Below are 26,275 nucleotides of genomic sequence, written 5' to 3' on the forward strand. Positions count from 1 at the left end.
TGTACTTGCTGGGAGATCTTATGCAACTTATTAAGCCTTTTTTCATCTGTTTTGCTGTCTACAAGACAGAAATGCAATAAATGCAGTTTCTATAGCAAGGCAAACGTGCAACACCACTTTAAATTGGAAAGTGATAATACTACAACTTACCACTACTATATTTAACACCTGAGTAGGATTTGTTGCAATTCCATAAAGCATGTCAGGAGACCTCAATCTTTAGGATTAGGAAGTAGAGGAAAGCAGACTATACTATCTTTCCTGATATATTTATTTGGTAAGTAACTTAACAGATGATTCTCCTAAATCTTTCCCAAGATCAAATAAACTAAAAGAAATACACACAAAAGCTGAAATCTTAGGAACACAAAATAAGAATTGACAATACTCAAGCTAAAGTACATCTTGCAAAGGAAATTAAAAGCAATAGGAAAAGGGTTCTTCAGCTAAAAAGAACATGTAAAGAAAAACTGTGGCCACTATGCATACTATACTACAAAACTGAGTGAATGGCTTCCCCATAATTATCTATGAGGTTTATTCAATTTGTCTCTCATAGGACAAGGCTAGGAAGAATTGCTAATAAAAAAGAGAATGAGAATTAAAAAAACAAGACAAGCTTGATTACCAAAAAGACTGAAATAATAAGAATGGGATGACATACAACAGATGATGTGCAAGGTGACCTGGTAACTGGAATCTCAATTCTATTTACCAAAGAATAAAGTGAACATCAAACCAATTCCACCAGTGGAATTAAATGAGTGCACCTGGAATAATGTCAAAACCCATCTACTTCTATAACTGCTTTCATTTAAAAATCTTAAAATTTAGTATACTTAGATGCATACTGGCATTTATTTTAGTAAAGAAAATTTTGGCTCTGTACTATTTGTACAATATTTTATTTCTGGACAGTATATCCATACCTCTTTTATTTCCTACGCTGAAAGAATATTTTGACATTTTGACATCCTTGTCTTTCTAACTGTTTTCTAAAAGTAATGATTGTGAGTATAACTATATTTTGACTAGTTATCACCTGCCAGTTTCTTGAAACTTGGTCATTATTATGTTAAACATTTATTTCTGAGGATGCAATGATAAATCAGTCATATTTATTAATGTATTCCATGTCAATAGATATTATCTCTTTTCAACTTAATTTTATGCTGGACAAAACTTATATGTTTACAGAGGCTGCAATATTAGAGTCAAAGATTGTTAACTTACAAATCAAATCGCAGATTCTCTCTTTCTTCAAAGAAGTAGTCCATTATAAATTTTCTTACAAAATCTGGATTTAAAGTATTATCAATTACTTCTGTTCTTCCAAACTGTAAAAGAAAAGTATATGTTTAAGCCACATCCTGTAATGAAGTATAATTAAGTAGACTGCCAATACCAGCAATATGTGAGATATGAGAGCCTGTAAAAAATTCTCTTAAACGGATTTCACAAAAAAAATTACTGTGTTCACATGACTAGATCAGTTATCTGTGGATGAAGACAGACTGACAGAAGACCTCGTATTTCAATACGAAGAGTGTTGCATGCCCTGTATCATATGATCTAAACTTCATAAACATCAGCTCCTAAAGCAAATCAGAATCCACAGAAATTTGGGGAAGAAATTCGGGGAAGAAATTCAGTAACATAAAAATCCAGTTTCCTCAAAAAAATGACAACAAGCAGAAGCTTGTCTATATTGCTTATTTCAAATAGCTTTAAATGTTATGGAACATAGTCCTTCCACTAGAAGTATATAATTTTTGCATTATCCAGCTCCCATTTCACCTCAGCTCAGCTCTCTCCATTTCCGCTGTCCCTGAACTTTGTGTAAAATGTCTTTTCTTTCTTGGTGTTTACAAGAAGAGCCTCAGCTCTCATCAAGCTGAAAATATTTTAATTTAAACAAAACCAAAAAACTTTTGATTGACTTCAGTTCATATCCATCACAGATATAAATGATTACAAAATATCAATGTGATAATTTTGTTCTTGTTTTAGCTGTTCTTTCAAGACACTCAGAAAACTAAACAAAAAAAGTTATTGAAATGAGCATTTAATTTTGTCCTACACACTGCACATATCAAGGCACATTTGAATATAGCCTACTGAAAAGCTTTTTGACAGACAGATCATTAAGGATCCTCAAAACTGCAATTCAGGACTAGAGACTTTTGAATGACTCAAAGACTGACAACCTTTTCATTGACAGCACTCAACTAAATCAATAAACATGGATAATGAAAGAATAAACCTTCTTATAACTGAAGGTTTTTGAGATGTATTTCCTAAAAATCTTTTCACGTCACTGATGTGAAGCTAACCACTCTAACCTGCACAGAGCCCTCAGCCTACAACAGGAGCCTCCCTATCCCGGCCCCTGCGTAACTTAACATATATGTGGTATGATAGGACAGAGCATAGTCCACTGTCTCTTCTTCTCAAAACTAAGTGATTTCCTTTCATTTTTTCATTCTTATTAAAATAAAACGGTAAAGAACTCTAGCCACTTTATTTGTGTGCTTTGAAGAAACTCTATTACTGTCAGCAACTCTTTTTTCTCCTTTCAATGACTGTGTGTGCGTGCATTCAAACTGCAGGGGACTGACTCCATCATTCATTCACACAGGTCATCTGGAGAAGTGGGCCTGCATCTAAGAGGACAACTGCTTTGCAGAAAGCAACTACACAACCAAAAGTCTCAGGTACAATAAAATGTTCGACAAAAGTTAACACATCTTCAAGACACAGCTCTATAAAGTCTCAGGAAAAGGAACAATCCTCAAAAGTGACACAGTGGTGATTTGTGTCTTTACAGAGTGTGCTTGAATCCTTTTAGGTACCTTCACTTTCACTATGCTGTGAGATGTTCAGTTGGGACAATCTTATTCAGAGATCTCCATATTCCAGCACTTCCTATAAAAGACAGAGAAGCAAAACTATCTTTGCAGTGAACGATACCATGTCCAAATAAAAAGGCAAAGAATATTTAGCATTTAGTGCCAATTAGCATACTCCTTTGCCAAGACTTTACATAATTTCTTAAAACCTAGGTGGCATGATTCTCTGGTCTCATTAGAACCTTTATATCCCCTGCAAGAAGTCTTCTGAATATGTCCTAAGGCACAAATTGTTCAGAAAGTAAGTTTACTCATCAGCAAACACTGTATTTCTTCAGCTCTCCTAATCCAAAGCAACAATTATGAAAGGGGTAAGCTTTATACAGATATGGGCAGGACAAATCTCCAGAAGCTCTCCAGATTGATGAAGATAGTGAATATTCAGAATAAAATCCCTGAGACTCACTAGTACAGGACGCACATGATCCTGGAAACAGATCAGAACATGAATAAATAGTTTGATCCTTACTGTTTATTTTGGATGAAAAAAATCAGTCTCTTGAGAAATGATTCAAGGTATTCTCTGAAGCATTGGGATAAAGTTGACAGGCAGAGTGCTGTAAAAACACTCTCTTGAACCAACACTGGTGACCACTATGGCCAAGTCTTAACCAATGAGAAACAACAGCAGTGGTAGAAAGTTGGCATTTTTATGTTAATAAGTATGGCTGGAATACTTGCCTGGGCTAATAGGCCTCTCTTTCCCGTCCGAATACTAGCGTTCAAATTTTACATACATTCAAAGTTTCCAATCAGTTTCCAGGTCAAGTAAATCTCAATGTTTATAAATAAAATCTTCCTGTCAGCTGCATGCTTTATAACATGCAACAATATTGGAGCCAGGAAAAACTGAAAGCTAGAATGGCTGATAAAATGAAATATGCAGCAATATCTCATCATTTAGTACTGTTTGAGAGTATGCACTGAAAATGAGAAGTCACTCTCTGACACAAGCCAGTAAGCAGCAGTTCATCAGACTAGGGACAAGAAATTAAAACAATGGGGTCATAAGGACCATCCATTTTGAAGTTCTGAACAGGAATATCTCATCTTTGTACTTCTTTCTCCTCAACTGTCCTATTTCTTCCATTTTCACTCTTACAGCAAACTGCTAAAATTCTCTCAAAAACTGGAATCAGCTGCATAAAGAGGAGATTTTCTCTTAGTACTGAAATGTAATAAACACTGACCTACTCCAGAAGCAAAAGACTCTGGGTCTTCAAAAAGAAGATCCAAGGATGACTGCCTTGTAACTGGCAAAGCTACAAGACGTACAAGTAAGCAAAGAACACGTATTAAGTTATGGTAGTCTCTCTTGCTATGTCCAACAGAATCAGACAGACATATACAAAGATATCCATGAAAGTATCTCCAAATATTGCAGATTCAAGCAGCAAATTGTCCTAGGAGACTCCTTAATTACCAGCCAGGAAAAGCAAGGTTACTGAAGTCCTTTAAACCCTGAGATTAGGACAAGCTTGAAAGAGAGTATGAGGATTTTCAATCATGTGGAACCCACATTTCCATATACATGGAAGACACGAAGAAACGAAGAAAACAGGGATGCATAGCCTAAGAAAGTTTAATTTCTGCTGCCAAAATCATCATCTAAATTGAAAGGCACAAACCCAAAATAAGTAAGTGAGCTCAAAGAATAACTCGTCAAAAGAGTGCGTTTAGGGGCACTAATACTTCACTTAACAAACCTCTTGCTTGACACCTTCACAAACAGATTATTTTCTGACAGCATGATCCTTCTTGAAATAGTAAAGGCAGTTAGCACAACAGGAGGATATACCTGACTTTGGAAAAGTCATTCAGAAGAAAAGAATATTAATGACTAAGTAAAATAGACAAGAATCATAGAATACTTGAGGTTGTAAGTGACCTGAGCAGATTGTCTTGTTCCACCTTCCTGATCAAAGTGGGATCAGTTAGAGTAGGTTGCCCAGTCAGATTCTGAGTATGTCCAAGGATAGAAACTCTGCAACCTCTCTGGGCAACCTGTTCCCATACTTCACAGTAAAAAGGTTTTTTTCTTATGTTTAAATAGAATTTTTTGTATTTCAATTTGTACCCATTGACTCTTGTCCTTCCACTGGATACAGCTGAGAATAGTCCATCTCTGCCTTCTGTACTGCTTCACCTCAAGTATTTATGAACATGGATAAAATGTAAGCCTTCTCTTCTCCAGGCTGAACAATCCCAGCTTTCTCAGCCTCTCTTCATATGACAGATGCTCCAGACCATTTAACATTTTAATGGCCTTTGCTGGACCCACGCTAGTATGCCCTTATCTTTCTCACATGGGGAAGCTCAGCACTGGATACAGCACTTCAGCTATGGTCTCACTAGTGCTGAGGGCAAGGATCCCTCTCTTTTACCTGTTGGCAATGCTAGCACAGGATGTTGAGCTTGCACACTCAAAAAATCTCTTCATTTCACTCAGGTGGAAGGTACTGAGGGACTGGGGGCACGACAATGTCTACAACTGCATGAAAAAGTGAGATACAGGCAAATAGCTAGGTAAAGGAAAGCACTGTTTCCCTTTGTTCCTATATACCCTAAAATGATTGTGACTACAGGGGGACACAGACACTCAGACAAAACCAACAGCTTATTTATGCAGCCTTTTGGTTTACTAAGTTCAACCAAAAACAAATTCGAAGTCCTGTACTGGTACTGAGCGGTGGGGTATGAGCTGTGTGGAAAAGGGCCTGGTGCAGCCATGAGGGTTTAACACCACGTTGGGTTGTATCACGGTCAGCACATGCAACAACAGATCAAAGGTAACAATTATCCCCCCTCTATTCAACATATGTGGGGCTCCACCGGGAAAACTGGGTACAGTTTGGGGCTCTAAATACAACTGAATCAACAGACTGGAAGCAGTTGAGTTAAATAGACCCTAAAAAAACCCAAACGATCAGCAGGCTGGAACACACCACTTGAGGAAAAGCCGCTGGAGCTCAGTTTGTTCAGCTTGGAGAATAAAGTATTTAGGGAAGATCTATTTCTACTACCATCCTCCACTACCTAAACAGCATTATAGAAGACAGAGCCAGACAGTTCACAGAAAGCACAACAAAAGAACAAGATGCAATAGTCAAAACTTGCAACAAGGGAAATTATGAAGGGATATAGGGAAACACTCTTCCAGAATGAGTGATTAATGGGTCACCCAGAGAGTTGTGAAGTCTTTGCCATTAGAGAATTTAAAACCTTAGCTAGGAAAGGCCCAGAGCAACCCGGTCTAACTTTGAAGATGGCTTTGCATGGATCAGGAGGATGAACCAGACACAGCAGATGAGTAGGATGTAGTAGTAACACAAAGGTTCTTTCACCTGAATTATTCCATGACTATGTCATATTTCATATCTGAGGTTTTTAAGTTTTATAGTCCCATTAGAAATAGAACTATATATGAGTGAGGGGTGGGGTTTTTGGTAGCAGGGGAGGAGGCTATAGAGGCAGTCCCCTGTGATAAGCTCCTCGAAGCTCCCCCAGTTCTAAGTCAACTCCACCTCTGCACCAAAACTGAGCCAATCAGCTGCGCCTCTGTGATAACATATTTAATAAGGCACGTGGTGAGGAGGAGTTGCTGCAGCTGCGTGAACACCAAGGTCAGTGGAGTAACTAAGGAAGAAAGGAGGAGGGAGGTGTGCCGGAGCAGAGACCCCCCCTGTATCCTGTGGTGAGACGGCAGGGCAACCCCCCCGCCACCCATGAAGATCTATAGTGGAGCAGACATTCATTTATGGTCTGTGTTTTGCATGATTGATCAAGGTGCTGTGCACGAAGAAGGCCGGGGTCTTGTGGGAAAAGGTAGTCCCCACTGTTGTAGTTCAGAACTGAGGAGACTCCAGCATGTGGGGGTATCCCACGCCAGAGCAGCTCAGGAAGGGCTGCAGCCCATGGGAGGGACTCCAGTTGGAGAAAGTTGGTGACCCACGACGGAACAGTGTGGGGAACACTGCGTCCTGTGGGAGGGACTCACATCGGAGAAAGTTTGTGGAGGACTGTCTCCTGTGAGAGGGGGAATCACGATGGAGCAGGGGGAAGAAGTTCCAGAATCTCCCCCCACCAAAGATGGAAGAAGTGGCAGCACTGACTACACCCCCCCATTCCCTGCCCCTGCACTGCTGTGGGGAGGAGGTAGAGATATCAGGAGCAGAACTGAGCTCAGGCAGAAGGGAGGGGTGGGGGGAAGGTGTTCTCAAGATGTGGCAATGCTTCTCACTGTCCTACTCTGTTAAGTGTTTTTGTTAGTGTCTGTAATAAATCTATGTTCTTTTTTTTCTTCCCCTAACAAGTCTGCCTTTTGCCCGTGACCATAGCGGGTGATCTGCCCCTCCGGGTCCTATTTTGAATCCCAAGCCTGCCTCATTTTTCTCTTCCCATCGCTGGAAGAGAAGGGAGGAGTGAGTGGCTGTGTGGTGTTGGGCTGCTGACCAGGCTCAAGTTACAACAGAATTCTAAGGAAAAGTTATTTCAAATGGGAAAAAATAGTTATAAAATGGCAGATAAATGTCAGTTTTAATCTTTTAAAACAGGAAAATATCATTAATTTATAACTGCTTTTCGTCCCTTCAAATCTGCATTTTTTTCAGTAAACAATATTTCACTTTACACTATAACCATGTTACACTTGGGAAATCTTTCAGACTTGATTTAAAATGCATGACAGAAGTGTATCAGTAAAAGAAGATAAATATGCAATAGGCTGGTGATTAAATCACACTGAGACCAGAGAAGGCCTAACAGAATGCCTGTTACACTGCTAACCTTTATCTCTCATCAGTTATACTGAAATTGTTACGAAACTCGATTGAATTCAGTGACGTTGCTAAATTTTCTTTAAATGATTTTAAATTACCTTTTTTTTAATCGAGGTTTCAGTTTTTTGGTCTGCTCACTTTTTTCCAAGGGCTACACAAATGATTCCTTCACCTTAAATGAATATAACTAATTATTTAACTGACAAATTACGATTAAAATTTATCTTATAGATGACATTAAAACGCTGGCCTCCAAAAATCACCAGTCTACACTTTTCAGCTGAAGAAATCATCACCTTTTTAAGTCTGTTTTCCCAATTACCTATAGCCTTTTTTAAGCAGAACAGGTTATTTCTATAATCGAGTTACTTATGACATAGCTGCTAATTAATTAGTTCTAGACATGGCCTAGTTTCCCCACTAACAGCTGTGTAAAGCTAAAATCTTAACATGGCCAACAAGCAAATACTTACATAAATGTCATTCAGGAGAGTAACAGACTCAATTTAACTATTTAAAAGAAAATAAATGTTCAACAAAGAAATCAAGAACAGAGTCCCTTTTCTGGATTTCCTGACATGGAGAGTCTTTGTCACCTGATAATGCAAGCTCTCCTGGTAAAAGGGGATTTAAAAAATTTATTTAGTCATTTGAACTTTTATGGCATCTCAATCTAGTGATCCAGCCTAGGGGGCTATGAGTTATCAGAAAATCATAATCTTCATTTTAACATCAGAGTTATAAAAGACTAGCAAGTTGGGTAAGACCAATATCAAAGATACTAAGCCGCTATTGTAATTATGAGGATCTAACCCAACCCTCTGTTAATCACTTTCTATATGAATTCTCTGACTTAGTTCTTGCTCCGACTTTATGGCCATGAGTGAACTTGAGAATAATATCCAGTGAGCCCTCTTTTCTTGCTTTTTTGTTTGTTTGGTTGGTTTTTTTTTGTTTGTTTTTTTTCTGTTTGTTTTTTAATTTGCAGTGTATTACCACAATTGCAATGGAGTTGTTTCAATAATTAATCACCTCCGTTCTGAAAAAATAATTCATTGTTTCTTGCCTGATTTTTGTTTCACTTCCTTTTCCATCCTTTGGATCTTTCTGTACCTTTGTTAGTCAGAAGTGTTTTCCATGATGAAATCTAGGTTCTTCGTGTTGATATTTATAGCTGATTACAATTATTCTTAATTCACTCTTTCATTAGGAATATAATTCAAGCTTAAGTTTTTCAGTGTATCTTATGTTATTTAATCTTTCAATAATTCATTACTTTTATCTCTAGTCTTTTGCCTTTTAAACATCTTTCCTGAAATGTGAATAGTCAGAACCCAGCATTCTGTTACAATTCTAGGAAACTAAGGGACTAAAAAAAATGCTTTAAACTATCACTATGTTCTTAGCTTTGATCTAAAGGGGTTTTGAAAATTCTTCAGGAAGCTCCAGGTAACACTCTCCATTGGAAGCTCACTGCACAAAATGGTACATGAACACACAACAGAAGATAATCCTCAGAGTTTGTAGTCTAGTTTCACTATATATGAACAGAACAAATAAGAAACTTGAATTGTGGAGAAATAAATGCAGAACTAATAAAATGAGACTGTTATAATAATGATTGATAGTCACAAATAATCAGAATTACAGAAACTACAAGGAAACAAAAAAATTCAAAACTGCCAACCCTACTCTAGAAAAAGCATAGCCATAAAATGTTCTGCACTGTGTTTGTCCGAAAGGAAGAATAATGTTTTTAATATATAAACTCATACTAATTATCAGAAAAAACATTCCTCTCACATGAATGCAGGTATTCTTATGAAATCTGTATACTGCACATGCACATGATGGTGATTTCTATATAATTCTTTTTAACTGATGGTTGTACAATCATAAGTATATAAAAGCCAGAAAGGATTCCTCAATTTTCTGTGCTTTGGATTTTTTCCATTAACTGTTTCATTTGAAAGGAAACAGGACTTCCTTGAAAAGATGATGTTCTTTTATTTCAACTGTCTTAATTCCCTCAGTAGATTCTTTCAATAAATCTGCCAGAGAAATATTTCCAGTGAACTGAGTATCATGCAACAGCAAAATTAATTCTTTCTTCACAACTGGGACAGTATAAGCTTCTTCCATACTCTCCATCCTTTGCTTCCTTGTACTGAAATATTTCCTACTAATCAGCTAAAAACTACTTCCTTTTTACGTCATCTCCCTCTGCTAAAGAAGATACAAGCTACTGTTCCAAAGAAAGTTCACCAGTACTCTAAAAAAACAAAAATCTAAATCCCAATAAAAGTTGATTCTAAAACATTTAGCCTTTGTCATTTGCATTGACAGCCTTCAAAATCTACAAAGGAGACTCAAAAGCATGTTTTATTATGGTTCAAATAGTAATCAAATTGGTAGATACTGCAGTGAAATGCTTAACTACTAGACACAAGTAAGTGTCCACTTTGAACAAGATCAGTCAGATTAGCATTGAATCATTTACACTGAAAAACACATTTAAGATCATCAAGTCCAATCATAAACCCAACTCTAACAAGTCCACCATTAAACCATGTCCTTAAACACCACATCTACACCCAGGGATGGTGACTCAGCCACTTCCCTGGGCAGCCTCTTCCAGTGCTTGGTAACTCTTTTGGTGAAAAAATTTTTCCTAATGTCCAGTGTAAACCTCCCATTTTTCATTGAACTATTTAAGTAATTAAGCTCTTGTCCTATCACTTGTTACTTGGGAGAAGAGACCAACACCCCCCTCACTCCTTTCAGGGAGTACTTTTAGACAGCCATAAGGTCCCCCCTCAGCCTCCTTTTCTCCAGACCAAACAACCCCAGCTCCCTCAGCCACTCCACATCAGACTTGTGCTCTAGACCCTCCACCAGCTTCTCTGCTCTTCTGTAGATGTGCTCAAGCACCTCAATGTCTTTGTTGCAGTGAGGGGCCCAAAACTGAACACAGTATTCGAAGTGCAGCCTCACCAGTGCCAAGTACAGGGGGACAATCACTTCCCTAGTCCTGCTGGCCACACTACTTCTGATGCAAGCCAGGAGGCTATTGGCCACCTTGGCACACTGGTGACTCATATTCAGCTGGCTGTCAACCAACATGTCCAGGTTCTTTTCCACCAGACAGTTTTCCAGCCACTCTTCCCCAAGCCTGTAGCATTGCAGGGGGTTGTTGTGACCCCAGTGCAGGACCCAGCACTGAGCCTTGTTGAACCTCATACAATTGGCCTCGGCCCATTGATCCAGCCTGCCCAGATCCCCCTGCAGAGCCTTCCTACCCTCAAGCCGATCAACACTCCCACCCAACTTGGTGTTGTCTGCAAACTTACTGAAGGTGCACTTGATCCCCTTGTCCAGATCATTGCTAAAGATATTAAATAGAACTGGCCCCAATACTGAGTCCCTGGGAGCAGCATTATCTAGTAACTTATGATAGAACGGAAGGATGTTTGCCTCCTGGAGATCAACTGATGTCATGAGTTAATTATGATTAATTATAATTCACTAATTATTTATTTTTATTATTAATTTATTGATTAGTAGATAGAAAAGGAAACATAACAAACAGTCATTTTTCTGGATGAAAACTCCCTACAAGATCTCAACAAGTTCCTATGGACTTGGATGTCCATGGATGGACCCGTTCAGTACCATACATGCCTAAACAATCTGGAGCAGGGACTGAAAAATTAAAATTACAAAACAAATAGATTTTTACAGGATTAAACGGGATAAATATATAAAAGACAACTATAAAGACCTGGCAGAACAACATTATTCATACTGAGTGATTGGATAATAAATTGGCAGATGAAATTCCATATGGATGAATGAAACACTACATGCACAAGATAAAAAAGGAACAGCTAAATTAATACAGAAGTTAGGATGGCTGAATAAGCAATGTGAGCACATAAAGGGTATAGTCTTTCTGTTAATAAACTGTACAGTATAGGGACTAAGTACATCTCCTGACAGTATTTTTTAATTTCCTTACATACTGGTCACCTTTTGTATCTTGGGATTCCATTACAACCTTGCCTAACTGCCTTCTCTCTCAATCTGACAACTCAATCAAAAGATGATTTTTCCTGCCTCCATCATATTTATTCCAGATTAAAAAAAAAAGTGAACAGAATCAATGAACAGGAAGGCCTGAAAAATGGGAAGCCATGAACAATTTCAGAAGACACAATGGAAATTTACTGAGGATATAAAATAATATTTGGCAGCACATGAAGCTGGAAATCACCATGATGAGGACCAGTGAGAGAACAGGCTTCCAGACATGTATACAAATTTAATTTGCATCCAATGCAACCTAAGCCCAGGAAATATGCACCCTTCATTAAATGAAGGTGTGCTGGGTTTGTGTGGAGGGATTTTTGGTAGCAGACTAGGGGACTACAGCAGTGGCCCCTGTGAAAAACTTCTCAAAAGCTCCCCTTGTCTCCACGTCAGACCTGCCTCTGGCTAAGGCTGAGCCAACTGGCAACAGCAGTTGCATCTCTGCAATGAAGTATTTAAGAAGGGGAACCTGAAAGGGGTTGGGACTTGTGAGGAGTTACAAGGAGACCTATGCAAACACTGAGGTCAGTGGAAGGAAAGAGAAGGAAGCGGGGGAGGTGTGCTGGAGCAGAGACCCCTGTATCCTGTGGTGAGATGGTAGGGCCACCCCCTGCCACACAGGGAGGTCTGCGGTGGAGCAGAGGCTGACCTGAAGCTTGTGGAAAAGCCCACACCAGTACAGGCAGCTGTATTTAAAGGAGGCCGGGACTCTGAGGGGAGAAGCAGCCCCCACTGTTGTGGTTCAGCACTGGGAGGGCTGCAACACACAGGGGTGACCCACGCCAGAGCAGCATGGGAACAGCTGCGGCCCGTGGGGAGGGCTCACACCAGAGAAGGTTCATGGAGGGCTGTCTGCAGTGAGAGGGGAGCCCTGGGGAGCAGGGGAGGAATGTGCGGCATTCACCCCAACTCCCGAGAAGGAAGGAGCGGTGAGCTGACTGTGACCTCCATCCCCTGCCCCCTGCGCTGCTGGGGGAGGAGGCAGAGAGATCGGGAGCAGAGCTGAGCCCGGGAAGAAGGGAGGGGTGGGGGAAGGTGGTTTTGGATGTGGTGGCACTTCTCACTGTCCCATCTTGTCTGTGAAGTGTTGTCTTTGTTAGTGTTTGAATTAAAGTGCTGTTCTTTTTCTTCCCCTAATGAGTCTGTCTTTTGTCCGTGACTGTAATGGGTGAACACCCCTCCCTGTCCTTATCTGGATTCCTGAGCCTTTTACTTTATTTTCTCCTTCCCATTCCTGAGGGGGGATGGGATGAGTGAAAAGCTGCATGGTGCTCAGTTGCCCTCTGGGGTCAAACCATGACCATCTTTTTTGGGGTGGGCAATGGGGGGGTAGTGATAGTGGCAGGGGATGGCAGGGATGTGAGGTTTCCCAGAATAGTTTGATTTAACCATTTTATTGAATACATCTCAATACCTTAGCTGAAGGGGAAAGAAAAAGCACACTTTTAGAATAGAGACTAGGGCAATTATGGAGAATATGAAATGATTTACTATGTTTATGATCCCCAAGCATTTTCTGCAGTGCTCAAAAGCAAAAGAAGGAAGAGAACTATGCATAAAAGGTTACGGAACAGAAACAAGGTAAACTATGGTGTCATGACTGAACACCATTCTTTAATGTCTACACGTATCATCAGGGGCCTATTATTTGTCTCAGTTTTGTCCTCCAAACAGTTCCAGGTGAATTCCATCTGTACAAACTAGTAAAATATTAAATAAATGTTTAAATGCAACAGAATGGACACATATACAAAATTTTATTGAAAAACACAGTATTAATGCATTCGCTTCGCTACAGCAGGCAGAAAAAACACAAAAATAAAGATCTGAGATTACCCATCTAATGAATATATCAACTCATCTTCTACCTGCCACCTTATTTTGTACTACTGGTATAAATATAATACACCACAACATATAAAATGCAATCCTGACTCAGCCCCTCTATCATGTCAACCTCTGAATTTTGATTGTCATAACAGCTACTAGGAATGAGATTCTACTCACCGAACCTCTGACATAGTCAAAAGTGTAGGCTTTTGATCATCACTTGGAGGCATTTCTAAAGAATGATTCATCTGATCTAATTCAGATATCTAAATTAGGTCTGATGAACTGCCCTCAGGATGTTAACTTTTTCCATTAACTATAAATAAACAGCCAACTGACTAGTAAATACCTATAACTAGACCTTCTCCTGATAGACGAGATAATTATGTCTCAAAAGAAAAAAAAAAAAAAAACACAACTGCCTTGTCAAAAGGCTGTTTTAACCCTTGTAGCTCCTAAACTGGCATGATACCATAACCATAACCACATGCCAAAGTGCATCCCTAGCCAACATACTCTCTAATCAGTGTGTAGATGCAACACAAGCAATAATGTTGCACCCTTTCCCGTTCAGGTATTTTTGCTTTGGTCAGGATGATAAAATGGCAGAAGACAGTACAAAGCTATAAAGTGGTGACACAATTCAACCACTACAAACTCGGATCTCTTAAAATCAAGAGCAGATGGAAGCTTTCCATCCGAAATCTCCTAAATCACCTCAAAACAAGCACACAGAACATTTTCTAAGTAAGGTGATAATGTTATAATTTTACCATTGGCACAATTATGATATTAAAAACTGTAAATACCTATTTTAACAGTTACAACAGAGAAGTATGAAAATTCCACAAAATACATATGAACCTTAGACAACAATAAAAGCTAGAATTTCTGACAAAATCCTCTTAACCCTAGACCAGAAAAGGAACCAAATGCTTTAGTGATGATCTAGGCTTGACTTCCAAACGGCACCAAGCCACCTAGTCACCTGAATGCCTCAAGACTCCTCTGTTTCCAGAGTTAGCTATTCAGACATTTAGAACTTTGTGTATCTCCACATTTCTGCCAATTTAATTAAGATTAGTGAATTCCCATTTAGGGTCCACAAACCGACATTTCTTCACACAAATCATCAGCGAACTGTGATCCAGTAGGTATACTGAGAGGATGTCTAGTACACAGTTCAGAACAGAGAGCAGCAATTTAACTAAAAACTACAAATGAAGTATAGAATGTTTCATGTATCGCCCAGTTATATGAGCTTTTCTCCAAGCAGGAGACAAATTTAATTCTCTCACCCCAACAACATTGAAACCCATATCCACCATGTTCCAGCAAAGCAGAAAATGTGCTTCTCCAGCCAACTGGCAAGGACACCAAATATATGGGAAGAGGTCTGGTTTCTGTGCCCCTGGCCACTCCTACCAGCATTTTCACACAGTAGTAATAATATAAAATATCAGTTCTGAAAACATCAGGCCTCCTCTCTTTTACAGGGAAAAATAGTAAGATAGTAGTCTCTTGGCCCTATTCTTAGAATGCATGGCCACTCAGCAGACCACCTACACCGAAGAACAGTTCCATCCATCCTCTCTGTAAGTCAGCTAAATAGCACATTTCATCAGTAAAAAGATGACTACCCTTCCCTTAACACTGTCAACTCTTTCAAAGTGTAACTTTAAAGGAAAAAAATCAGATGAGTAAATACAGAGGGGCAGTTCCTGGCTATAAACGTTGATCTGCTGTAGATATCCAATTTAAAGGTACTTAATTTAGTTTCTTAAAACATATCTCTTCAGTGTTTACACTGATAGGTTAAGCAGGCATAGTCCAATCTATACATAATACCCTCCCCTGTTGCCTGGTGTATACTCTAAATCAGCAGCATCTAACTTCTCCCAAACACTACATGGGAAAAGTAGATGTTTACCACAACTACAGGCTAGTTTGCTGGTCCTGACCATCACCACAGTTGAATCCTTCCACAGATCTTATACTGTTTGAGTGTCTTTCTCTCTTGATATCCACAAACCTTGTCCAGATTGACAGCTAAGTTTGATTTCACTTATCTCAGGGAGACTGTAAAACAGAAAACTCATGTATTTTCTCTAATTTTGTTTTCCCTTTTGATGGAAATATGCAACACAGATATGGAAATTGAGATTAGTGTGTCTAGGTTTTAAGTGTTTACTGATATGTAGGACTCCTGTTGTTTAGCATGACATTCAAGAGGTTGTGACATGCCATTTCCTGCTAGGCCACATGACCAGCCTTAAGTGTACTCAAAAAGTTTATACATATATGAATATGTATCTTACCTCTCTCCATTCTTTGTTTCCAATGGCTTGTGTGTACAGAACACAGACTGTGAAAAGAAAAAAATATTTGGTAATTTTCAGAATTTAACATATTCTTAAATTAAGTAAATCAATTTTGTAGTCTGTTGACCTGCTCAAATTAGTAACTAGGACAATCAAATATGTTTTCCCTCAGTTTTCACTATGCTTAACCAGATCAGCAACAATATGGTCTAGTTGCTGGAGCAATGAGCTAATAAATAAGGTGGTTCTAAAATGGGAGGCAACCCTTATGCTTGATCTCCAGCAAATCACTTGACAATTCTTATCAGTAAAATTGCATAAAAGCAGGACTTCATTAAATATGGGTGGTCTGTTAATTCTAGTTAATCTAATCTAATAAGCCTAAATGATGCTTCCTTCAAGAGATAAGAGAATTAAAATAAAAACAAATGAGGATCCTACTGGAAAAAGATACAGGGAAAATAAAAGTGGAAAAAGGGAAACAAAACTTCTCAGTTTTTCTTCCTTAATTCTGCTTCTAATTATTTATATGTAAGCATCTCGCATATGCATTTTTTTAAAAAAACTAAAACCTAATAAAAAATGGAATCAATCAAGTTTGTCGACCTAAGCTGTTTTTGAAAGACCAAGTGGCATGACCCCACAGGCTTCAATCGCCTTACAGATCTGTTTTTCCAGTACAGAACCCACCATGCATTAATCTGCAGCTTCCATCACAGGGACTGGTAACAGAGGTACAGAGATTATAATCAGGTATTTTAAATACTATTATAACTACAAATCATTTGCACTGAAGGAGTACTATATTTTCTACAGTCTGGAACTAGTTGCATCTAACAACCATAAAGCAATTTTTACCTGAAACTCCACTACAACAGTTTTCTGAACAATAGAAATACAGATATTTGAACACTTTCTTCCTGACAAATTCTTCCCCTGTACTGATCATTGATTTTCAGCAGAAGGTTAAAAATAATACTGTTTTGTGTTGCAGCCTTGAACAATAAAGGCAGAAGCCTGGTTTTGTTCTCAATGAAGTCAGAATCATCAACAGACCACAGTACAAATGAAGTCAAGCTTCAAATTATATTTTCTTCTTACTTGAAAAGTATTTGCTCCACACACAAAAAAAATCCTGTTAGGCAGTAGCAAATAAGAGGAACAACAGAAAAAAGCAAGTGCAATATTTTAGCTCACATATAAGTTAAAAGTTAACACAATTCAACGTTTTTTTTTTCCAAAGATGTTGGTTTTTTAGAAGAAAAGCTTTTACCAAAAATTTTTAAATAATTCTCTGGAGATGTCTGTCTTTCTCCATATATTCTAAATGAAACCTTGGGCAATCATGCTTCTAGTAGCATGAATCCAAACCAACAAGCCTATTTTTACAGCACACTCTGGAGTAGATTGCTGAACTATATTACACGAAGAATGATGGGAAAACGTGAGAAAACAGAAAGAAATGGAAACCATGAAATCAGCTACGGAAGTGTCTGAAGGTTACTGAACTTCTGACTAACCTTTGCATCTAGTAAGATCTGTGCCAAGGTAACCCTGGGAGAAGAAGGAAATGTTGTCAAATGAAGTTTCCATAGATATCTGCTAACGTAGAATTAAGTAGGATCACACAAGCATTCCTTTCACTTTCTCCATCAGAAACTTTTTAAAATTAATGTTACCAGTTCTGCAATAATGAATATTTTCCAATTTTCAGTAATGGTTTCTCAAGAATGCAAATGTCTTACTAATTTAAAAAACAGATATAATTGTGGATTTTGTCCATTTTTGCCAAGAGCTTACATCTAAGTTTTCAATCAGAAATTTCTCATACTTGTAACCCCCAGTTGAGAACTGAAATTCATTTAGAGAAAAAGCCACTCTTTACAGATAATGTGCACTTTTCTATTCAGATATTTATATTGTCTAGATTTTTCTTAAACATAATAATTTTTCACAATCAATTTGCTGCTTTATTTTTTTCTACACCCTGTTCTGTGTATTAGTGTTCATACACTAAATCAAGTAACAATTGTGCATTGCAGCTGTGGAACAAAAAGAACATTGAAAAAGGAGAGATTTAATATTGTGGAGAAGAAAGCAACTCTACAACTGTAAAATATCCACTACCATCAAATTTTAAGAAAATAAACATTCTGGCACTACTTATCTTTCTAGTTTATGAAGCCAAATAAAAGAACAGCTATGAACAAAATGACTAAAAAAGATTACCCTAGGATATTTTAGTTTCCTCCCATGGTTGACGAGATGGGAGTCACACAATATAAATGGGTTAAAAAACAGGTGTAAAGCTCCACCTTAAAACTAATTCAGTCTTTCTAACCTACTTTTTGGAAGGCTGATCACACATGTCTGTCTGTTAGAATCCTCAGGTTCCAAATTCAGTTTCTTTTTAGTCAGTTTACTATCATTCGGGTTTTTACCTTTTGGGGACTTTTAGCGAGTAATGCTATCTTTCTCATCTTTTCATTGCTGAGGCATTAGTAGACTTCTATTCCCCTCCACTACCAGTGTTCCCCCAGTGCTTCTAAAGGTATTTCCCAGGAGTGGGACCACCTTCCTAGTTTAAGAACCATTTCTATAAAATCTTAAATGAGGAGAAAAGAGCTAAGAATTTGTAATATGACTAGCAATTTTCTGACATTTATCTGGACTGCTGATGTGGCAGGTACTTTAAATATAATGAAGATACAGACTAATAACCATCTCATGCAATATTTATTGCATTATAAGTACAAGGTGCAAATTTGACAGTGATACATACATGTGCATCTCAGTGACATTTCAAAAAAAGTCAGTCCTAATGAAAGCTATGGAAAGGACATACATTCCAGACTTTCTGATAAATACTTTGAAAATTTAGAATAATTTAAAAACTTCTTCCATCTTTCCTCTAAAACTCACCCCAGAAATTTTCAGGAAACCATCCATGATAATGGTCTCCATCAGTGATAAGATTCACTATCCTTAAAGGCTCCCAGAGACTTTTTTTTTATAAAAAACTTGATTTCATACTAATTATGATAACCCCTCAAAAACTTCTTCAAAGTCTTATCCAACCGGAGAAATGTAGATAAAAATTTTGATCAGAAGCACTTGAACTGCTCAAACCAGAAATCTAAGGCTTCGTGAAACAACCAATGATTTGGGGTTTTTTGAGCAGAAAATAGTTAATAGCATTGTCATGTGGGAGGGGAAGGAATAAAGTGGGATAAATACAAAATTCTGAAGTTTCAAAAGCCAGCATATCATGCAAAAGCATCCTGAAATGGAGCTGAACAACCAGTTCTCCTGCAATCTGGAAAACTGAGGGAGCAATGAGGAAGTTCAGAGCAGCATATTTATGAAGAGTAATATACCCTCATAAGGAAGTTGGCTGAAAAACCCTTTTGGAGAGCTTTGCCTTGTGAGCTCTTCCAAGGGAAGTTATATCCATAACTATAGTCAGATATTAACATTTAGTCATTTTTAACTCAGGGCACTAATACCACAGGGTCAAATTCAAGGTAAATTTAATGAAATCTTGCAAAATGAAGAAGAGAGTGGAAGTGTCAACAGTTATCACTCAGTTGTTGGTTCGGTTCCCAAAATATTATAGCCTGCACCTTCTCAAAAATACTCCTAGAAAAAACAGTCTCCATACTGGAACAACAGAATGGTCCAAATGCTACAGTAAATCAATATATATGACTTGCTCTGACTCCGCTGAGGAGAAAGCACCGTCACTAAGAGACTTCAGTATTGTTTAAAATACTTCATGAACAAGGGCTATCCAAGTCTGTCCTGTCTATATCTAAAATCTCTACATTATTCCTGTTACTTGCCTCTAGGAAGGCAAAGTGCCAGCTTCCTCTTAGCATGAATATTCTAGATTGCAGGGAAGTGGTTGGAATTGGAATAAATACTGAGTAGCAATTACAGTACCAAAAAAAGGCTAAGCAAACCTCCTGAAAGGACCAGAGACATCACAAGTCCCTTTCAAATTTCAGAAGACTGTTTATGTTGACATGGGACTCAACTATATTTCTCCCTCTCTGAGAAAAAAATCCAAGATGATAAAAATCAGATTTTCACAATCAGTATGATTCCTAGATAACTGCATTGGAGTTTGAAAAGCGTATTAGAATTGGCCTACTCAAATCTAACAAGACCTCAACATACAGACTGACCCTACATGGTTCTAACTTGTATGAGATCTAATGGTTGCAAATTCAGTGAGTCTAAAAGTGGATCTTGATAAAGTTGTGTGATACTGGTGGTTTTAACCCTTTTTTAGCCAACAGGATAAAATTTCTGTATACCAGCCTAAGAATGGCCTTTGTCCAAGCAAACAGACACTGAGGAAAGTTATCCTGCCATACTTCCAATTACAGAAAAGAATAGCACTTCTTATACTACAACCTTACCCCTTTCATTTTTACACTAGGGCTGTATCTTTGTGCTCAACTAAAGGACACTAGGAGCAAACAAACTAAACTAGGTAACAAAAAAACCTGCAGAATACTAAAACTATATGTATACTGGAGAGTACCCACAATCTAAGATACTTTGCCAAATAATTTCTTGAGTACAAATACAATATGAACACTTCCAGAGCCAACAGTTTCCTCCTTCTTTCTTTATCAAGGACAGTATTACTGTGTTCCACATTTTAGTACTGCTAACCTGTGACAGACAGGCACAGGCCTGATTAGCAGCATCACTGGATACTCACAACTTGCAACCTGATCTCTAAAGCACACCACCAATTTGAGTGCTTTAAATAAGCTATTTACCTGAAACAAGAAAGCAGTATGTTTTGAATTGATAGGAAAGGTTATGACATTTTAAAAAATATTTCCATATACTTTGAATCCATAAAAAATACCACCAGTTTACTTCTCAGAAATATTTTAAAGATAAATATTAAGATTTCTTTAGGTTTTCCTGCCACTCTGTTTCCTTGTGTCCCTTCTCCAGCATGGGTCACCCACCAGCCGCAATTGCTTGGGTTTGCCCACCTGCCCTGGCTTGGGCTGCCCACCAGCCACAGACCCTTTAGAGGTGTACTGCCTTTTGCATGGAGTGCCTCCTCTCAAGAATGCATCTCCAGCAGCATATCTTCAGAAGCTTGGCTCCAGCAGTATCTTTGGCAGCCGTGCCTCTAGCTCATAGCTGCTGCTGCTTTTATTCTAAAATACATTTAGGCAGAGGCACCGTGTGCTCCCCTGGCTGGCAGAAGTTCTGGCAGGCGATGGTTGCTCACATGGCTTTCAGAGCTGTGACAGCCACAGGGTCCTTCACAGCCTCGTCCCACACAAGTCACATTGCAGTCCCAAACTACACAAACCCAGCAATTTCTGCCTAATACCGTTCCCTACCTGATCAAAACTTGAAGTGCTTGTTCCTAATATTGAGTTTAAAACCTAGACACCTCATCACTTCTGTTGAAAGGTGCCTTGATTCAGTAATGAGATCTCTAAAGTCAATCTATCAGGGGCAATAGGTCACCAAGCACTCTTCAAAACTGGTTAACCTAGACAACTGAGGTTTTATTAGCCAACTAAAAGACAGTAATATGCAAGACGCTCAGTTCTGCTTCTGCATGATCTCCTTACACCAGAGGCATGGTACTGCCTATGTCTCCTTTTTAAAAAAAAAAAAAAAAAAGCTTTACGAGTTCGGAATTTCAAAACTACTTCTAACTTCGTGCAGCTTTTCTGCAGCAAGCAGAAGCTTTTCCCATCAAAAGTCTGTTGTGGAATCTCAAGAAACTTTTGGCTAAGAATGGTCAAACATACTCTCACAAAAGTACTCAAATGTTTCATACTGTCACATGACTCAGTATTCAAGGTTATCCCATCAGGACATGGTTCCATGTCCAGATACTTGACAGAAGGATATGTGTCTTAGGTTATTTCCAATGCCAACAAGTACAATACATGGTACTCTAAGGAAGAAAAACTGAGGCTTAAAAAAGAAAATTAACTTTAGAGAGTTGTAGGGGAAACAACATGACCCAAATACACCATAATCTAAGGACTAGTCAATTAACACTACAGAAGTACTTTGATTACACACTATCAGAAAAAAATAAAATCTTTTGTGGTCTCAGTTCCTTAAAGGTTTTATAAAGTGACCAATACAGGAAGATAGTAATGGATTTTAAATCAAAAGTCCTATCCTATATAAATTCAGAGGCACAACAGTTTTTGGGGATCCAGTCATAGATTAATAAAATTTATAGGGAAAGTGGGTGTCGCTATCTTATGTATCTGAAAACATTAATTCATAAACCATCATGCTATTTTCAATCAGGAAAGGTCATGTTTCCCAGAGATTAATTAATTTAATTTTATTTTTCAGCATATGACTCTAAGAACAGTGGACATTATGTACTAGCAGTAACAAGTGCTTCTACTTTAGTTAGAAGTTTGCTTACTAGCTTTGAAAGAGATCTCGAACATCAGATACTCAGAAGAAAAATAAAAATACTTTTCTGCATTTATTCATGTTGGAAAAATGTAGACTGATTGATAAATAAGGGACCATGTAGCTGAGGAAAGCAATATTGAATACAGAGTCTTCAAAATTCCAGTTCATATAACAAAAAACTAAAAGTGCAACTTATTTAAGTGTAACTGAATTACTTCAAATAATTGTCACAACGACAATGTAAACCTAACTGACACTGAAGAAAGTCACCCACCTAATTTTTAATCCAGTTTTTACACATCTGAAATACGATGAGAAGAAATTATAAAAAGCTATATACTTACTTGGATCAGATTTAGAAAATGTATCTCTGTCCAAAAGATTTCTGTAAAAAAGAGATGAAAATAATCTTACTTATGAAAAATGGTGAAAGATACAAATCAGATACCAATGCATATAAGTTTTTAACAATTTTGATTGCACATCAGCTTAATTTTCTGCCCTCCTAGTATGTAAGATTTACTCAGTCAGCACTAACGCTTCAGTTGTCTTACATTTAATTTTATTCTACATTTTGGATTTGAGCAAACTGTGGCTCATATACTCCAATACCATGAAGTGAAAAACAACACATGACAAGCACATTAAATACATATAATTGACATCAGGAACAGAAATACTTTTAAATCACAAACATCTACCAGAGTTTAACTTGTTAGTTGAATCGAAAAATTTTAGACTTTAAGAGAATGGCTATGAGACCTCAGAGTCATCAGGAAATACCTGTAAGAATCCGTCCTGGATGAGTAAGGTAATGAAAAATAAAGCATACACAGGACAAACCAAAATTATGAATTTTCTAAATATCTACAAAATACCTAGGAATAAGTAGTAAGAACTAATTTCTTTGTTATGCAATGCAGTCCCAATATCGTAGACACACTTCAGCCAACTGAGAATCATACACCAGTGAGGAAACTCAAATTAACAGTAAGTATAATCGGGACTGACCAGAAAACCATACCCAGAATAGTTACCAACTTATCATCATTCCAAACTAAAAATTTGAAAGAAAATTAAGAAAAAAAATTTAAATTATCTTGACAAACTAGAAGGATGGTCTGAAAACAGGACGCCATTGAACAGGGGCAAGAAGTAGCTATTAATCTTAGGCCAATAGTTTAATTAGGTACCAAACTTAATCAAAAGTAAAAATTAAGTATAGTGGCATATAGCTGGATATACAGCAGTTATGTCAAAATGGTTCTAGACATCACAGTAGACCAGAAATTGAATGCAAGTCAGGAATCTTGTGCCTTTGGGAGAAAGACACACTGGAATACATAAACAAAAATGCCACTTTAGAGTAATTGTCTGGTCTTCATAACCCTGGTAAACACTCAATTCAAGCAATAATGTTTAGGGCACTCCAATTTCTTGCAATCTAAGACAGACATGGAGCCACCGGAGTGCACCAGAAGCAGAAATAATTAGAAGTCTATAGAGTATATCTGTGAGGAAAACTGCTGCAATTGAAGCTGATCTCCATGAAGACGGAGCAGATAGGAACAGGTTTAACCCTAAATTGAATCTTCTGCACTGCAGGTGTGGAAGTTGAACTTTATTCCATTGCTTTACCACTTTTCATTGTTACGGGTGGCCAGACGTGATGCAAAATCACCACTGAAGGTCTTTAAGAACATGTTAGGTAGCTACAAGCCCTAATAAGTTCTTTGATCCTACCCTGGAGCAAGAGGATGGATTAAAAAAAACAGTTTACATCCCTTACAGCTTATTATTTTTAGTAATTAGTACAGCCTCTTCAAAGGTCACCATTTATTACTCTCATTCAGATCTAAATCACATTATTTTTGTGCTACTGTACAGTGTTGAAAAGTATGTTAATATGTTGTTCAATACAGGTGTTCTAAGCAGTCCACTCAGACTTCAAGGAAAAGATACTGTATTCCCAATTTAGTTACTGCCAAATCCACATTTCAGAACAAGCAATACGAAAAGCAGACAGCTTTAAAAGAACATTGGGCTCATCTGTTTTATTTTCTTTAGCCAAAGTAGGCACTAGGATTAAAATTAGTGTTTGTGAATGAAGTCTGCACATGCTACTTCATCAGAATTTCTTTAATCTATTCAGAATTGGGATTTTTATATATGCATTTAATTATATTTAGAGAGACTGTATTACACCTTAACCAAAAATGTGCAAATATAAATTGAAATATTAACAAACCCAGGAAAAATCAGTGATTTCAAGTCTGTATTTGACAATGACCCCTACAAACTGCTTTGAAATACAGTACAGTAAATTCTGCAATATCAGAATTGCCAATCCAAAATGAAAATTATCTCCTATTCATCTTTAATTATACATACCCAGATATGCCATTAATTCTTGGTAACTGAATTGGTTTTATTATCCCAAAATGAATTACCTTAAAACCTCAGGGTCATATGAAAGAAAGAGTACATTAGGTTTTAGGATAGGCATTCCATGATCACCATTAGGATTCCAAGCAATTTTAATTCCTCTGCATAAATATTATGCCATGACTCTACAATTGGTATGTTAGTGTTTGTGACTGCAGATTAAGATTAAACTATTTTAATTACTCTTACACTGATCTGAGGTGCTTTGAGTTTTTTAAATATTTCCTACTCTTATTTTGTTCCTTTTTAAGTTTTCTTCCCTTGTTTTTTCATAAGAACGTAGACTGTCCATAGCAACACTATAAAGTTCGGTCTGTCCCAACACTCTTATTCCAGCAGTTGCAAAAAGTAGCCACCATTGGAATAGTGTGAAAACAAGGTGAGAATCTGTAGTACTTCCCAAGAATGTTCCTGGTCACCAACCATTATCTGCTCAGGGACTTCCTGAATTAAGAACATTTCTATATAGACAGTATCCCTGAAAGGACTGTAAGGTTGAGATAGCAAAGTTTAACATTTTAATTCAGGTCAGTAAGCATCCATAATTCACAGTTTTGCACTAATACAGCTTGCAATATCCTCAATTCAACCCTTCACACATTTTACCATAAATAAACAATGTCTTCAGCAAAGTTTGCAGACATGTCTGATCTTCCAAATCATTAATAACTAAAAAAAATAGTAACAGAAGAACTAAAACAAGCTGTTCAAGCAATGCAGACAGTTTGGGAAGGAACTTAAAGACTAGTGCCAACTGAAAAAAAAAAAAAAAAAAAAAAAAGTCTGATTTGTCCACTAAATCACCTAACAGCTCAAGAGGCCATTCAATTTAATTTGTGGATTTCCACTTTAGGGGGAAAACAATCAAAGTGCTCCTTTAAATATATGAAAACTGCACGGCAAATAAGCATGGGACAATCTACAACCAAAAGAAATGCTAAAAGCAAAAGAAAGAAGACTGGATGTATTTCTGGGTCTGGATGTATTTTGGGAACTTTATGTAGTCTTTATCCCCTTAATAGTCAATGGCACTTTCTGCACAGGATGAGCGATACAGGGTATATTTCTTTCCCTTTTTCCTGAGGAAAGCAATTACTTTGGTACTGCACTATTTTGTCTCAGGAAAGTCCTAAAAAACCTCACAAACTGAGAAATTAGAAACATTTGAAACTTCTGTTTCTTCTTCCTAATCAAAGTATCAAGATAAACAGACTTCTATTTTGACTGAACATGGTGAATATATTTTTTCTATGCCCATTAAGCCTTCCAGACAAAGAATGCAAAAAGAGAAGGAATTGCTATTAATTATGAGGAAGGGGGAAAAAAAAATAAAATAAATAAAAGGAGAGATATACTTTTACCTGGGGAAACTTGCACATCAAATACCTACAACAAAGAAGTCTAGAAACTTCCGTGCAGAAAGCATTATTTTACCATTACAGATCCTGAAGGAATTCATTCCGCAACTGTC

The 26,275-nt window shown here is 37.6% G+C and overlaps 1 protein-coding gene across 2 annotated transcripts in view; it reads right to left on the reverse strand.

The window, feature by feature from the left end:
• CPNE8 (copine 8) overlaps nucleotides 1-26,275 on the reverse strand; it is a 108,389-nt gene that overhangs the window by 71,628 nt on the left and 10,486 nt on the right. For both annotated transcript variants that reach the window (XM_032996327.2, XM_042793286.1), the window contains exons 2-4: nucleotides 22,704-22,744; nucleotides 15,925-15,971; nucleotides 1,234-1,337 (exon numbers count right to left, since the gene is read on the reverse strand). In XM_032996327.2, coding sequence (XP_032852218.2) covers nucleotides 1,234-1,337; nucleotides 15,925-15,971; nucleotides 22,704-22,744 — 192 coding nt within the window. The remainder of the gene's footprint in view (nucleotides 1-1,233; nucleotides 1,338-15,924; nucleotides 15,972-22,703; nucleotides 22,745-26,275) is intronic.

Source organism: Tyto alba, unplaced genomic scaffold, assembly GCF_018691265.1.
Source record: "Tyto alba isolate M040663 unplaced genomic scaffold, T.alba_DEE_v4.0 Super-Scaffold_2, whole genome shotgun sequence".
Taxonomy (NCBI): domain Eukaryota; kingdom Metazoa; phylum Chordata; class Aves; order Strigiformes; family Tytonidae; genus Tyto; species Tyto alba.